We start from the raw sequence: 16,924 nt of genomic DNA, 5'->3' as shown, positions 1-16,924 counted from the left end.
GTATAGGGGGGTGAACCAACAGCACCAGGCACTCAAGTGCTGATACAGAGGGGGACATGGGGACACATGGTGGCGTCCCAGGCAGTTCTCTGGCAGAGGAGCTGGAGAGGCTCACCTTCCCTGTTCTCTACAGGGCAGTGGGGGTAACTCTGCATTTGGGGCATGGGGGCCCAAGAGCACTCTGTCCTCCACGGCTGCTCTTGCAAAGTTCTTGCTGAGAACCAGGTTTTCTCAGGCTGAGCCCCTCTGAGGCTTCTTTGTATTCTTCCTACAACAAACGCAGTGTCTACAGAGAACGCCCTAGCAACCCACAGGACAAACGGAGGACTTCATGAGGTCTCCACACATGTGGGAAAGAAGTGAATAGGGTTTTTGAGGCCGTGGCTGGGGAGGGCTGTGAGACGCAGGGAAGGCTCCTCTCCCTCCCTGGTCCCAGGCGGAGACGGCAAACAGGGACAAAGCCGAGCCTGAGTGTCCTGACAGCATGCACGCGACAGGACTGACGCGAAGCCTGAAGCACATGTGACAACAGACTTAGAGGCTCAGCAGCAGTCAGCCCAGGAGAAAGGAGGGGCTGTCCCCTGGGGAGGAAAGGGGCTTCCCAGACCACAGCTATGATGCCCAGGGGAGGGCCATGCTGGTCCTCCCACCTGAGCATGGGCTAACAGACGCATAGAGCTGAGCCACGTGGGTAATATGTCCACCTGCATCCAGAGTCTTTTGGCTGAACAAGTAATTAAAAGAGAAGTTTTCAGGAGACCCGAGTGGATGCCATCAGTCAGTTACCTCCCAGGAGATGCTCTGAGACCATGATCCCTCCTAGGCTCATGCTTTGTAGGGGAAAGAGCCTTCTGGGAGTGAGGAGGCTGCAGGGCAGAAAAGAGTCTCCCCAGGAAACATTCTTGCCGGGCTGGTTGCAAGTCATCCAGTCCTCAGATGCTCTCAGAAATCCCAGAACTCTTTTTCCAACCACTACTATGACTTGAATCTGGGAAGGTGGGCCAGGACCGGGGTTGGAGCGCACTCAGGTCCACTGCCTGTTCTAGTGGAAGACGCCGTTTTCTGATGAACATGGTTTGGAGACCAGACTAAACACTAAGCATGGAAAACCAAGGGTCAGCCGTGGCATGGGCTGAGCAGCACTGAGCAGAAGTCTGTGGGCTCTGGAAAACTGCAAAAAGAAACCTATAGAAGGTCTCACATCTTTCATGGCAGCTATAACTTCCCAAGCACCGACCATGTGCCAGGCTCTGTACCAAAGAGCTTCATGTGCCATCTCTTACCCAGTTCTGACAATCCTATGAACCAAGTATTGCTATCCACATTTTACAGACCAGAAAACTGAGGCTCCGCTAAGCTGAGATTGTAGACAGTGAGTGTACACTGCAAGACTATAGACAGTGAGTGGTAGAGGGAGATTCGAACTCACATCAGCTGAACTCCAAAGTCTTATGCACAGCATGCTAGGCAGATGTTGACAGTCATTTTGTTCCCCAGAGGCGTCCTGTTAGGTTAACTTGGGTGTTTTGAAATCCCCTGCCCTCAGGATCCTACCCACTGCGGTATTCGCTGTTCAGCTCTGAGGCAGCCTCCAAGGTAGGAGGCAACATGGCCGGGGTGGAGCAGCAAGGTGGCCCATCCGCATTTTCAATCCCCAGAACATCTCTACGTCACACATACTCCCCGTCAAGCTCTCTGGTGTGGAGTCATAGGACTAAACCAGGTGTTCGTCCGAGTTCGAACATGACAATGAGATGACCAGCCTCCCGGCACTCTGTACATGCCACCAGCACACAGCACCCACCTCCCCAAGGAGGGTGGGTGCTTGCTCTGGGCCCCTCCTCTGAGCCGTGGAGGGCATCTGGCTGTCTTGGGGCCTTCCACAGTCAAGTGTGTGACGGGTGAAGGAATGGCTGCATCTCCCAGCCAAAGTCCTCAGAACTGAGTTGCAGAGAGGCAGGGGACTAACTGAGCAACCTGAGAGCCTTCCCAGGCCTCGGACCTGACCCCTGGGCCTTCCTTCCTTGTCCTGCTCCTCTTCCTCTCTGACTTGAGCAGCAAGGCTCCCTGAACAGTCCACTTCCTCACCACCACTCAAGGACACCTGCCAGAGGGCAGGGTGAAAATACGGCCCAGAGCCACCCTCGACTGGAGGCTCCCCCCAGAACTGGCCGGCTCCCCCGACGGATGCTCTGGAGGCTGGTGAGGCAAGCCAAGCCCTTACCGTTGTAGGAGAGGCGAGGTTTGCTCAAACACATTATAAAGTGCATTTCCATCTCGTCAGAAGCCACAGACTTGGAGCAAATGGGGCACTTGAAACCTGCAAGAGAGAAGAACGGGATGAAATGTTTTCTCCAGATCCAGTACATCCACAGTACATGTGGACACTCTCGAATGACAGCTGTGTGGGCTCAGGGTCAATGTAGAGGATGACCATTGGAACAGACCCTAGATCTGTCCTCCTTCAAGGACTCATTTGAGCATTTGCCTTTTTTTGTTTTTTTTTGAGACGAAGTCTCACTCTGTCGCCCAGGCTGGAGTGCAGTGGCACAATCTCAGTTCACTGCAACCTCCGCCTCCCGGGTTCAAGTGCTTCTCCTGCCTCAGCCTCCCAAATAGCTGGGATTACAGGTGTCCGCCACGATGCCTGGCTAATTTTTATATTTTTAGTAGAGATGGGGTTTCGCTATGTCGGCCAGGCTAGTCTTGAACTCCTGGCATCAGGTGATTCGCCTGCCTCAGCCTCCCAAAGTGCTGAAATTACAGGCGTGAACCACCGTGCCCAGTGGCATTTGCCGTTTTGATTGCAGCCTTTGACTGACTACCAGCTTTCACTAGGGCTCTCCCTGCCTTATGTCCCTCGTTAAGGTTTAACCAAGGTCACTGACACCTGACTTGAATGTTATTTGCTTTAGACCCTTTCTCAGAGGGGTCTGGTGGACAATGGGGTAGGGAGGCATCAAACTAAGGCACCTGGAAACTCAGCCTTTGCATAACAGTTTAACATCCTTCTGCCTCACAGCCTTTCAGCCACTTGGTTGGATCACCCTGGGAGGAATCTCATCCCTCACCCAGCTCCCAGCCTCGGCCGCCCATGCCAGGTAGCACCTCTCTCCCTCACTCACAGCCCCCTCTGCCTCCCTTGTGGCTTAAGGCCACTGTCCTTTGAGATGTGTGTGAGCTGAGGGGTGGCCCTCCAAAGTGCTCCCAGATGCCACACGAGCCTTAGCCAAATGCCACCAAGAGTAACAGCTGTTTCATGGTACCAGGCCAGTAACAGGTATTGTGATCCTGCCGTTTCATTCCCAAGGCAGGATGAACTGCTTACACATCCAAAGAGTTTCAACTGATACAGAATTGTACCCATACTGGAGAATTTTGGTTGAGAATCTTCCGAGTTGAACTCTGTTAAGCAAACCTAATCCCTTGATCCATTTTTCCATACAACACAGATGAATTATTTCTAATATTTTCCATTCTACTTTCATTGAAATGATTTTCAAATGGATCAATTCTTTTCCATATAAATTCTATCAAAAAGATCTGTTGCCACTGAAATATTATTTGTCTGCATTAAATTGTGCACATCACAGCTTCTCCCTTTTGTGACTGTGATTCCTGACCGCCCAGCCTGGACTTCCTTATGTGGCACATCTAACAATAGCTGACCCTTGAACAACATGGGCTAGAATGGCGGGGCTCCACTTCCATGTGGATTCTCTATCGCCTCTGCCACCCTGAGACACAAGACCAACCCCTCCTCCTCCTCCTCTTCCTCAGCCTACTCAATGTGAAGACGATGAAGACCTTTATGATGATCCACTTCCAGTTAACGAACAGTAAATATATTTTCTCTTCCTTATATATATTTTTAAATGTTATTAAAATTTTTTTAATATTAGAGATGGGGTCTCGCTATGTTGCCTAGGCTGGTCTTGAACCCCTGGGCTCAAACAGTCTCCCGGCCTCAGCCTCCCAAAGTGCTAGGATTACAGGTGTTAGCCACCGTGCCCGGCCACTTCCTTATCATTTCCTTAATAACATTTTATTTTCACTCTCTTTATTGTAATACAGTATATAATACATTTATAACATACAAAATCCATCTTCATCGACTGTTTATGTTATTGGTAAGGCTTCTGGTCAACAGCAGGCTATTAGTAGTTAAGTTGTGGGGGAGTCCAAAGTTATACACAGGGCTGGGTGTGGTGGTGCACGCCTGTAATTCCAGTACTCTGGGAGGCTGAGGCGGGCAGACTGCTGGAGCTTAGGAGTTTGAGACTAGCCTAGGCAACATGGCAAAAGCCTGTCTCTACAAAAATTACAAAAAAAAAAAAAAAAATTAGCTGGGAGTGGTGGTGTGTACCTGTAATCCTAGGTACTTGGGAGGCTGAGGTGGGAGAATTGCTTGAGCCCAGGAGGTCAAAGCTGCAGTGAGCCATGTTGGTGCCACTGCACTCCAGCCTAGGGGACAGAGCAAGACCCTGCCTCAAAAAAAAAAAAAAAGAAAAGAAAAGAAAAAGTTATATGCAGATTTTTGACTGTGTAGGAGTCAGAGCCCCCCACGTAGTTCAAGAGTTCACTGTACTGTTGTAAAGACTGGACTCGTGTGTTCATTTTTAGTCAAATTTTCCATATGCAGTTTTAATTCACACTAGTGATAACCATCTACAACATTTCTCTTCTTTTCTTTTCTTTTTTTTTGAGATGGAGTCTCACTCTGCAGCCCAGGTTGAAGTGCAGTGGCACAATCTCTGCTCACTGCAACCTCTGCCTGCAGGGTTCAAGAGATTCTCTCACCTCAGCCTCCCGAGTAGCTGGGATTACAGGTGAGTGCCACCATGCCCGGCTAATTTTTGTATTTTTAGTAGAGACGGGGTTTTGCCGCATTGGCTAGACTGGTCTCAAACGCCTGACCTCAGGTGATCTACTTGCCTGAGCTTCCCAAAGTGCTAGGATTATAGGCGTGAGTCATCCAACGTTTCTTTCTTTTTTTTTTTTTTTTTTTTGAGACGGAGTCTTGCTCTGTCGCCCAGGCTGGAGTGCAGTGGCCGGATCTCAGCTCACTGCAAGCTCTGCCTCCCGGGTTTACGCCATTCTCCTGCCTCAGCCTCCCGAGTAGCTGGGACTACAGGCGCCCGCCACCTCGCCCGGCTAGTTTTTTTGTATTTTTTAGTAGAGACAGGGTTTCACCGGGTTAGCCAGGATGGTCTCGATCTCCTGACCTTGTGATCCACCCGTCTCAGCCTCCCAAAGTGCTGGGATTACAGGCTTGAGCCACCGCGCCCGGCCCGTCCAACGTTTCTTATGAAACAGATAAAAGGCTGAATGTGGCTGGGCACAGTGTCTCACGCCTGTAATCCCAGCACTTTAGGAGGGCAAGGCGGGGAGATCACTTGAGCTCAGGAGTTCAAGACTAGACTGAGCAACATAGTAAAACCCTGCCTCTACAATTAAAAAAAAATGATAAAAAAATAAATTTTTATTTAATTGGGTGCCTAACTCTGCATGAAAAGCCGTGACTCTGGTGGCCCAGGGTGCTAAGAGACAGGAGGCTAACTGATGCACCACTTTGCTTAGAGTCCTCTCCAAATCTTTTTTTTTTTTTTTTTTCTCCCTTCATTGGCAGTGCTTTGAACTATGCGACCAGGCAGAAAATTCAGGGCCTGGTTAACTACAAAGTGGACACTTGACTCCATGGCACACCTCTTTCCTCAGAGATTCTTAGCGTATAAGCATCTCAGCTAAGAAGTCTTGGAAATGCTACCAATCCAAGGACTTTGGTGGAGCTCTGGGAAAGGGCTGTATTTCTAACCTCTGGATGGTTACAAATCCATCAGTAACAAAGCTAGAAGACCAGGCCTAGTGTGGTGGCTCATGCCTGTAATCCCAGCATTTTGAGAGGCTGTGGTGGGAGGATCGCTTAAACTCAGGAGTTTGAGACCTGCTCGGGCTACACGGTGAGACCCTGTTCTCCACAAAAAGGACACAACAACAACAACAAACCCCAGAAGAAAGTAAAGAAAGGAGGGGAATTCCATCCAGTTTTCTTGCACAGCTGGATCTAAACACACCAGGCTGATTATTTTCTAACTCAGTTTAGAAATATGCAGATCCAGGATAACAGCTCGATGGGGTGGTCTCACAGACGGAAGATGCTTTTCCGATCCAGCCTAAGTCCCTCTACAGTCACATGGGGTTTTTGTCAACCCCAAAGACCAAGGTTTTGCAACCCTTTAAATAACTAAAGGACACCTGCACTTTAACCTGGGAAGGTGGCACCTGCCTGCAGGCTGAGGCTGTGGGAGGAGAGGAGGGATGTGGTCTAGGACAGGCCCTCTGCCTCCAGGCCCTGACACTCTCACTGCCTAGCGTTCAAGTGACCTGTGACTAAGAACAAAACTACACCTCACGGGTACTCACATTTCTGAGAACTCAGAACAGATTCAAGGTTATCCCTATAATAGCATCATTTACTCCCCTGTATTCCAGCGTGATTCCTTGAGTGCAGGAGCGGGGTTAAGTTACAGCTAAGGTGCTAGGAAGTAGGCCACCCAACAAGAAGGTCTATAAAGGAATGTCACCAGACACTCATGTCCTAGAAAAAAAGGGCTGAGACTCACATGTTTAGAGTAATCCCCTCACTGCCCAGATGAGGGAAGGGGCCCTGGTGAAGGCCTCTGAGTAGCACACTGTCACACAACTGAGGAGGTGCAGCTGAGACTAGCCTCAGGGTTCTGTGCTTCAAATCTAAAGTCCTTTCCATCAGGGTAGGGAGAGTTGGTCATAGGGTTTTAAGAATGAGGTAGGTTGGGAAATATTACCTGGAGAGGAAGCACCACTGGTGTAGGAAGAGGCCTACACTTTAACTAAAACAGGGTTAGTAACACCAGTATCTACTACCTCTGGTGTTTCTGTTTTGTTTTATTTTGGCATAGCTCAAGAAATAACTCTGGGTTGGGCATGGTGGTTCACACCTGTAATACCAGCATTGTGGGAGGCCATGGTGGGAGGATCACTTTAGCCCAGGGGTTTGAGATCTGCCTGGACAACATAGGGAGACTCTGTCTCTATTAAAAAAAATTTTTTTTTTTAAATTAGCTGGGTGTGATGGTGCAATGCCTCTAGTCCCAGCTACTTGGGAGGCTGAGGCAGGAGGATCGCTTGAGCCTAGGAGGTTGAGGCTGCAGTGAGCCATGATCATGCCACTACACTCCAGCCTGGCCAACAGAGTGAGACCTTGTCTAAACAAAAAACAAAAATGAATAAGTTGGTGTCTATTACACGAGTGGGAAATCGCATGACGACCTGGCTTTGCCATCCTCGGGACCATGGCAAGGGCACACTGGCCACGGGCTATGCAGAGTCCACTAGGGGGTGGCCAGCAGCCCCATCTCTGCTGGGTGCCATCAGCGTTTCCTTTGAACTTCTCGAGCACTGTGCACTGTGACTGGCACTTGCCACACTGCCAACTGGAAACCAACAGTCTCTCTTTAACCTCTGCAGCACCTACTCTTGCATATGATAATAAATAATAGTTTGTGTTTATTGAGTCATTACTAAGGACAACCATGGTGCTTTACGTGTCTTCTCATATACGGTAGGTAGGTACTATCTACCATTAATGCCATTTTACAGATGAGGACATCAAGGCTCAGAAGAATACATAACCTGATCAAGATTCACATGGTCAGAAAGAGCCAGAGCTGGCCCACGACACCAAGAGTCTGCAATCTTGCTCACATGCTGTGCTACTGACTGACTAGCACAGAAGAGTTACATGGCAGAAAGAACAAAAATACTACCAGCTATTACCGAATACTCATTTATGAACCTTCTACATTGTCCCAGCAATTTCTCCTTAAGTGCCCCATGGTCCTGACTAACCTCGTAGCCTGAAACAATGGACACTTTTTTCTTAGGAACTCTGTTAATCTGGAGTTCTGCTTTCCGTTTGGCACTGAGCCTACAGCACTGGTTGTAAGATGCTGAATCTGCAGATTACCTTTTAAACGCAAAATAAAGGGTAAAAGGTAAGAAGGACAGAAAACCACAGACAGCTAGAAAAGACTAATATCCCCACTTTCTTTCCTGAAAGGTCATCCGATGACCAAGATGGATTCTCCCACTCTGCTGCCCAAATCTTTTCCCATAAGCGTCCACTACAGCCCTACAGAATGATAAATCCTGTGACATTTATGAGCTACCTGAAGGTTAAAATATCCAGGAAATGTTGAGTCCATTTTGGAAAAAAGCTCTCACCAAATTAAAATCAGCCCTGCAAAACAAAAGTAAACCAAAGGTCTGCAAAGTCATCCAGCTCGCATGATTTTGTCAAATTTCCTAGGAGACTTTCATCAGCACTCAGAGCAGGTAAGAGATGCTTTTTATTTTCCTTCAGGAGAAAGCTACAGGACACTCCCTAAGCCTCTGAGAGCAGGCTCGGCGCGTCACACCCTGGAGGCCAGGGGGGCAGCCAGCCAGCGCTCCAGCAGCTCCCTGCACAGGGGCTGTGTCTGCCAAAAGTTTGCGACCGTCAGTGAAGGGAGATGTCACAGTTTGGTCAGGCTTGCTGGCCAAGCCTGACACTGGTTCACTGTAGGCTGTCATCTCCTCCCACCAGACAGAGGCAGAGGCAGAGGCAGAGAACGTACCCCTGGTTCCTTGTCCTTTTCTGCCAGTATCTTCAAATGAGGAAGGAACGAATGACAGAGCACTGTGGGGAATGTGTCCTTAATCACCCAGTTCTGCTCTGGGTGGGTTCTGCCAAGCAAATGCGTCTATAGGATCCCTCCACTTCCGATCAAGAGAAGCAAAGAGAGTCCTTCTAATGGAGACCTGGTTTCCTTTCTTTCTCTTGTCATTAGATCAGCTCACTGTTTACACAGCCAGAAGAGCTGAGCAGAGAGCTGGATCAGCCAGAGTCCAGCTGCTTCCTGTCTTTCAAAAAGTTCCTTAAGTGGGGAATCCTTTGCCATTTGGTTGGCTGTACCAGAGACAAAGCTCTTGAGAGAAGACAAGTCTGCACTTGCCATCTATGACCTCTTACTGTCAGGTCAAAGGGACACTCACAATGTCTGGGTAAGCCCACTGCTAGGTGAACCAACAGTGATCCCAGGAATGCTGATGTGGTCATGTGCATCAAGCATGTTCCTGGACCAGGGTAACTGGGCGTCCCTTCACCCAGGCCCTTCCATTTGACAGAGCAGCCGAGGAAGGATGGGGGCAACTGGTTCAAGCTACAAGAACTCTCCCAATCCACTACAACATTTATCATGCAATATCAACTCGCGTTTTTGTGCTCTGGAGACCGATACACTTCTCATTTTCCAAAGCTGCAACCTTTTCCTTTAAGACCTGATTTCTCAGGGCGGGACCATGTGCTGGCGGCGTGTTGCTCCAGTTTCCCTCCCCAGCCCTCCCTTCTCCCCCTCCCCATGCTGATGCGCTATTTTAAAGGCTGCCCCAGTTCTGCCTGTCTCTGGGATCACCTAAAGGTAGAAGAATCAAAGGAAGCAACCAGGGTAAAGAAAGCCACGCCACACAGATGGGAGGTCCTGGGGCAGACGGGCAGATGAGGGTACCTCTTGGCCGAGGAGCTCAGAGAGCGCCCACCCCTTGACTTTGTCCTTAGCATTCAGTTCTTAGTTTCCAGCCTCAATCTTTCTGTCACATCCTCATGGTGCTTAGTGTCAATAAAATGGGACTTGAATAAACTAATTTTAATAAATGGGATTTATTACAAATAAAGATCAAGGGGTAACCCTGATGATTTTCTTTTACATTTCTAAGCTGTAGGTATTACATTCTTCACCCTCAAAGACACAGACTCCCTCTCTGTCAACACAGAAATAAGTGAAAACCAATGCACAATTTATCAGTTGCTGAGGTGTGAGTCAGTCTCTCCTAGAGAACATTCTCGACTGGGAAAGGCCCAGGAATTCTGGCTTTTGCCTCTTCCAAAACCTCTCTTCTGGACTCAACCTCTGCAGTTCTGTTCTGGGGCCTGGAGGTTCACCTGTTTCCCCAGAAATTTCTCATAAGCAGACATCAGAAGAAGCCATACTGACAATTAAAGTTTAATGTATCTGTGTGTGTGTGTTTACATACCTGTTGTGATAGGTCAATTTGACTGGATCATGGGGTGCTCAGATTATTTGGCTCAACATTATTTCTGATGTGTCTGTGAGGGTGGTTCCAGATGAGATCAACATTTGAAACCATAGACTGAGTGAAGTGGACCGCCCTCCCCAAGGTGAGCAGGCCTCATCCAATCCACTGAGGACCTGAATAGGATCAAAAGGCAAAGAGGAGAAATTTCACTCTCTCTCTGCCTAACTGCTTCAGGTGGGACACAGGTCTTCTCCTGCCCTTGAACTAGGACGTACACCATCAGCTCTCCTGGTTCTCAGGCCTTCAAACTCGAACTGCAACTACATACTCCACGAGTTTTCCCAGGTCTCCAGCGTGCAGATGGCAGATCATAGGATTTCTCAGCTTCCATAATCATGTGAGCCAATTTCTTATAATACATCTCTACACACACACACACACACACACACACACTCACTCACTCTGTTGGACCTGTTTCTCCAGAAAACACTGACCAATAAATCTGTCTATTAAAATACCAAACAAAAACTTTAAAGGACTAGCAACATCAGATGTTGGTAATGCTGGTGAAGATGTGTAGCAACCGGAACTCTCACATGTGTTTGAGGGAATATAAAATGACACAACCACTTTGAGGAAAGGTCTAGTAGTTTCTTACAAAACAAACATACACCTAGCCTATGACCCAAGCAATTTCTCATCTATGTATTTACCCAACAGAAATGTCAACATATGCCTACAAATAGTCATTTACAAGAATGTTCATCACAGTTTTATTCCTAACAAGCAAAAACTGGAAACAATCCAAATGTCCGTCAACAGAATGGATATAGAAACTGTGGTACATCCATGGAATAAAATGAAACACTACTCAGCTATAAAAAGCAATGAATTACAGATACACGCAACAACATGGATGAATTAAAACATGCCAAGTGAGGGACACAAAAGTGCACACATGATTCTAATTATATGAAGTTCCAGAAAAGGCAAAATTAATCTACTGTGGAAGAAATCAGAACAGTGGTTGTCTCTAGGGGTCAGGGTGGGAGTGGAGATACACTGAGAAGGTAATGAGAGAACTTTCTGGGATGACAAAAATATTCCGTATCATGAGGAGGGTCTGTGTTACACATGTGCATGTGTTTGTCAAAATCGACCAAATACACACTTAAGATTTGAGATTTCATTGTTTGCAAATTTTACCTCAACCAGAAAAAAAAACCTGTAAGCAAGTGTGGAACTATAGTTAACGATCTATATCAGGGAAGTACACTGATGTCTGCAATAAAATGAACAAAAAAATAAGATGCATAAGTTAAACTTCTTCCAACTTTTCCAAACGTTTGAAATTTTAATAAACATTGAACAAAGTGTCAAGCAGTGAGCTGTGTTGTGAAGAAAAAGCCAAGCAGAGTGGGTGAGGGTGCTAATTTGGATACAGCGGTCAGGGACAGCCTCTGAGGAGGTGACAGGTGTGCAGAGCCCTTGAGGTATTAGAAGAACAGTGAGGGCAGAGCATCCAGGCACCGCAAGGACAAGGGCAGTGGGTGACAACTGGGGGCACACTCTCACTCTCAATCCTTGTATATGCTCAAATACCTTTCTTTCATTCTGACAGCTGAATGGATAGCTTGCCTGGGTACAGGATGCTTGAGTTGCATTCCTTTTATCCCCGTGGTCTGTAGATGAAATTCCAGCATCTTCTAGCTTCTTGGTGTTGCAAATAGGAAATCTGGTGCCAGTGTGACTCTTTTTCCTTAATAATTTGTTCCTTTGGCTTCTGAAAGCTTGAAGATTTTTCTCTTCATCCTAAGAGTTCAGAAATGTTACCAGGACATGCTTAGAGTGTCTTCTCTTATCAGTTTTACCTTTCATTATGCAGACTCAAGTCTTCCTTCTTTAGGGAAATGTTCTTCTATATGTTTCATTACTTCCCCTGGTGGTAAGTCATCAATGCTGTTCACCAAATATTTCTAGCCTTCCTCCTTTCATCCATATATAACGACTGCATGTGCCCGCTCTCTTCGAAGTTAAGAGTGGGTCTGTAATTTGCTTTGGCCAATGAAATGTGAGTGGAAGAACGTGCACACACCCAAGTGGACTTTAAGAGCCAGGGCATGACCCGCCATTCTACCTGATTGCTGCAGGGACCGGGGAGCAGGTGTTGTGAAGAAGCCTCTGCTGGCTCAGGTCCCTGAGTAACAACAGTGAGCAGAGTCCCCACTCTGGACCTGCACTGTCTGCGGCAGCATCGGGAAGAAATCAATGTGCCGAGCTGAGCCAGCGAGCTTCTGGGACCGTGTATTATGACAGCATAAGCTAGTCCTGGCCAGTCCTGCCTCAGGCACCCTTCCTCTAACCTTCTTTCTAGAACTCCTGCTGCTTGTATGTCAAATCTCTTGGTTCTATCTTCCAGGTCTCTTATCTCTTTCTCCTAACTTCTCTTTGCATTTTCTCTGGAGCTCAGCCTTTCTAACTTTGCCTGGCCCTCAACTGCCTCCCCCATGCTTGGCTCAAGGAGGTAAATGGTTGGCACTAGGAGTCAAGGAGTTAGGATATTTATATTCTGCTCTTTACAAATATAGGCTTCCTTGTATCAACTACAATCTAGGTACTTGTCATTTTCAATATTTGTATTCCATATGATAATCTAGTAATATTGTGCCTAGCCACTTTCTTCTGTTGGGTGTTAGGATTCTCAATTTTTACCAACTATAAAGATCCTCTTAGTAGTGATCTTCATTTTCTACTCTAAGCATGGTATATTCCACTCCAACATATTTCTGCTGTTTCTGAATTATACACTGACTGGTATGGAAGAAAGAGAATCAGACTAGGCATCAGAAGAAAACAGGCTTTCCCAATCACTAGCCAGACGGCCTTGTACGAGATACTTAGTAATAGTCAAGTAGTGCCCTTCCTATTCCAGAATTGTTTTAAAGTCCAACCAAGGATGGATGTGTGAATGCTCTGTGCAGAGTAAACCATTTTATCGGTTGCATCTGGTACTGCTCAAATATACTGAAGCTTGCTGGTAAATCTGTCCATTCGAGGAAATTCACAAATTCTTCAGGCAAAAAAAGTGAAAAATGAGCTGAACTTACATAATGTATTTTGTGGACTCCAAGATGCCATCAATTGTAAGAGGCACCATTATAAAACTCCAAGAAAGGGAAGAAAAACTGCCAACAATTTTTTTCGATATGGTATTCCACAGATATTTATAATTTTAAGATGTGATTACATGACAAATCTCGATTTTAAAGTTGTTAAATTGTGAAGTGTCTGTGCCTTAGAATCAACGAACATATGAAAATACATATATGAATATTTGAAAAATCATACAGACTGAATTCTAGTAATAGACCCAATAAATTTATTCCTGACCGGGTGCAGTGGCTCATGCCTCTAATCCCAGCACTTTAGGAGGCCAAGGCGGGTGGATCACTTGAGCTCAGGTATTCAGGACCACCGTGGGCAACACGGTGAAACCCTGTCTCTACCAAAAGTATAAAAATTAGCCAGGCATGGTGGCACGTGCCTGTGGTCCCAGCTACTCGGGAGGCTGAGGCGGGAGGATGGCTGGAGCCTGTAAGTTGAGGCAGCAGTCAGCCTTGATTGGGTCATTGCACTCCAACCTGGGTGACACAGCAGGACCCTGTCTCAAACTTATTCCTTTCCACTTACTGCAAACCGGAAGAGCCTGAGTGAAGACATTTGTCTACAGCTAGGAACAAAAGGAAGGACTGCACAGTGTGTGCATGGAAGTGAGCATGAGGACATCAAACCCACCCTGCTGTACAGTAAGTCCAGGCTACAGCCTGCCAGGTGGAGCCTCAGCAACAGCATTCCAGTCACATGAAGAATGGGGAAAGCATCTACCAGGAGCAGGAGCTACGGCCATTCATTGGTCCTCTTCCCTTTGACCCTCTAGCCCATTTCTTCCAAAGAGAGGCCCTTAAAGGGCTACTTAGGAGGGAAATGACGGGGAAGTAAGGGCAGGGACATGATGGTCCAATGACCTGAGTCTCAGCAGACACAAGAAGCTGAAAATTGGCCGGGCGCGGTGGCTCAAGCCTGTAATCCCAGCACTTTGGGAGGCCAAGATGGGCGGATCACGAGGTCAGGAGATCGAGACCATCCTGGCGAACACCGTGAAACCCCATCTCTACTAAAAAATACAAAAAACTAGCCGGGCAAGGTGGCGGGCGCCTGTAGTCCCAGCTACTCGGGAGGCTGAGGCAGGAGAATGGCGTGAACCCGGGAGGCGGAGCTTGCAGTGAGCTGAGATCCGGCCACTGCACTCCAGCCCGGGCTACAGAGCGAGACTCCGTCTCAAAAAAAAAAAAAAAAAAAAAAAAAAAAGCTGAAAATTGACCAGGTGCAGTGGCTCACACTTGTAATTCCAACACTTTGGGAGGCTGAGGCAGGAGGATTGCTTTAAGTCAGGAGTTCAAGACTGCCAGCCTGGGCAACACAGTGAGACCCCCATCTCTACCCAAAAAAAAAAAAAAAGGCAGCAGCAGCAGTAGTAGCAGCAGCTGAAAATGTCAGCATAAGTGTGAAATGTGAATCAAGTCTCTAACTACTGTCTAAGAAAGATGAATATTGATTTATAACTCCTTGTCACCTGGCTACCACGCCTGGGCAAATTTAGGGGCATTCAATTATGACTCAAACAGTGTGGATGTAAAGTCTCCAGGGAAACACTTGGCTTGTATTTTGGAGATGTCTTATTTAAAGGATGGACCATCTGTTGAAAAAGGAGATCCTCTTCCTCTTGGTGCAGTAGCCCAAGAATTTCTTCTAGTTCTTAGACATTAGGGATTACCTACAAGCTAGGCAGTAGGATAGACAGGTCTGGTCAGGAAATGCCTGGTCATTCGAATGAACATCACGCTCTCCTTGCACATGGCTGCTCCACCTCTGTTTCCACCGCCGACACACCGCACACCTACATCCCTTGGACCCAAAACCCACTGCTGCTGTGGTGTGGACTTTCCAGCATTTGGGCAATGCCAGAGAACACTCCTAAGAGTGGGATGAATTCCCCTGCCTGTTCCTCATAAAATCAGCAACAACTGGAGCCAAGGACCACCTTCCCTCAAGAAACAAAAACAAAAGCAACAACAAAAACTGCTCTCTAGGTAAAAACGTCAGTTACCACTCCCAAGGGATTTGTGGGCTGTCTATACAGCAGAAGAAAGTGTCACTTCCTCCACCTTCAGAAGGAACTCTGTCCAAGTAGGACCAGCCATGCAGGTCAGGCTTCACTCTTGGCAGATGCCCTCAGAAGATCTTCCTAGAAAAACAGGACTGGCCTTGGAAACGCCCATTTGCAGCTTGCTTCTTCCCTGGATATAGAGTGTTTTCCAAGTCCTGGAGTCCTTATTTTTGTTTATTTTTGAGATGGAGTCTTGCTCTGTCCCCCAGGCTGGAGTGCAGTGGCGCAATCTCGGCTCACTGCAAGCTCTGTCTCCCGGGTTCACGCCATTCTCCTGCCTCAGCCTCCCGAGTAGTTGGAACTACAGGTGCCCGCCACCACGCCCAGCCAATTTTTGTATTTTTAGTAGAGACGGGGGGTTTCACCATATTGGCCAGGCTGGTCTCAAACTCCTGACCTTGTGATCCACCCACCTCAGCCTACCAAAGTGCTGGGATTACAGGCGTAAGCCACCACACTCGGCCCTGATTTTTTTTTTAAGAGACAGGGTCTCCCTCTGTTGCTCAGGCTGGAGTGCAGTGATGGGATCTTGGCTCACTGCAACCTCCACCTGCCGGGCTCAAGCAGTCCTCCCACCTCAGCCTCTCAAGTAGCTGGGACTACAAGTGACTGCGCCACCACGCCCAGCTGGAGTCTTTATTGATGTCATTAGAAATCCCAACCTCCAACTAACTTTCCTTTTTTTGTGGAGTGTGTGTGGGGTCGGGGGAGGTGTTTAGAGGGCAAAAGGGAAAAAAGAGTTAGGGAAGGGAAAAGGACAATGAAGGAAACTTTCACAGAGAATCTATATGGGACCAATAGTTGATTTCTGGGCTCCTAAAGGCATCGTCTACCCTACTGTCCACCCTACTGGCTGATAGGAATTTTTCGCCAACAAGAAAGGAAATGCCTGAACACGCTATTAGATCATCTTCAGCACAGCATCTGACTCACCAGCGAACGAACAAGACACTCACATCTAAGTGACTGCTCATATGGAATGAAACCATTTGCCTTGTACTATGTAACTTATAACAGTTGATGCCAACAGCCCAGCCTTTCTGTCACTGGAGGTCTGTAAGAAGGCTCCTTGCACGGCTCCCAGTATAATTCTGGGATGCAGAATACGTGTGCTGCTGTATTCATTTCATTAAAACAATCAGCTCGCCCAGGCACAGTGGTGGAAGGGAAGGGGAGGGGAGGGGAGGGGAGGGGAGGGGAGGGGAGGGGAGGGGAGGGAAGAAAGAAAGAAATGTATGGAAGAGAATTTAAAAAACAAGCAGCCAGGCCGGGCGCGGTGGCTCAAGCCTGTAATCCCAGCACTTTGGGAGGCCGAGGCGGGTGGATCACAAGGTCAGGAGATCGAGACTATCCTGGCTAACATGGTGAAACCCCGTCTCTACTAAAAATACAAAAAACTAGCCGGGCGCGGTAGCGGGCGCCTGTAGTCCCAGCTACTTGGGAGGCTGAGGCGGGAGAATGGCGTGAACCCGGGGGGCGGAGCTTGCAGTGAGCCGAGATCGCACCACTGCATTCCAGCCTGGGAGACACAGTGAGACTCCGTCTCAAAAAAAAAAAAAAAAAAAAAAAAAAAAAAAAAATTTT

At 47.6% G+C, this 16,924-nt stretch overlaps 1 protein-coding gene across 3 annotated transcripts in view; it reads right to left on the bottom strand.

The window, feature by feature from the left end:
* The window catches only part of ZNRF1 (zinc and ring finger 1), a 117,347-nt gene that overhangs the window by 15,523 nt on the left and 84,900 nt on the right, over nucleotides 1-16,924 (bottom strand). For 2 of the 3 annotated variants that reach the window (XM_025369910.1, XM_025369911.1), the window contains exon 2: nucleotides 2,225-2,320. In XM_025369910.1, coding sequence (XP_025225695.1) covers nucleotides 2,225-2,320 — 96 coding nt within the window. Of the gene's footprint in view, nucleotides 1-115; nucleotides 269-2,224; nucleotides 2,321-16,924 lie in introns of all 3 variants that reach the window. The other variant, XM_025369909.1, reaches the window with a different exon arrangement.

Source organism: Theropithecus gelada, chromosome 20 (genome assembly GCF_003255815.1).
Source record: "Theropithecus gelada isolate Dixy chromosome 20, Tgel_1.0, whole genome shotgun sequence".
NCBI lineage: Eukaryota > Metazoa > Chordata > Mammalia > Primates > Cercopithecidae > Theropithecus > Theropithecus gelada.
Note: the sequence above shows the minus strand (reverse complement) of the source record. Positions and strands in the feature narration are given on the sequence as shown.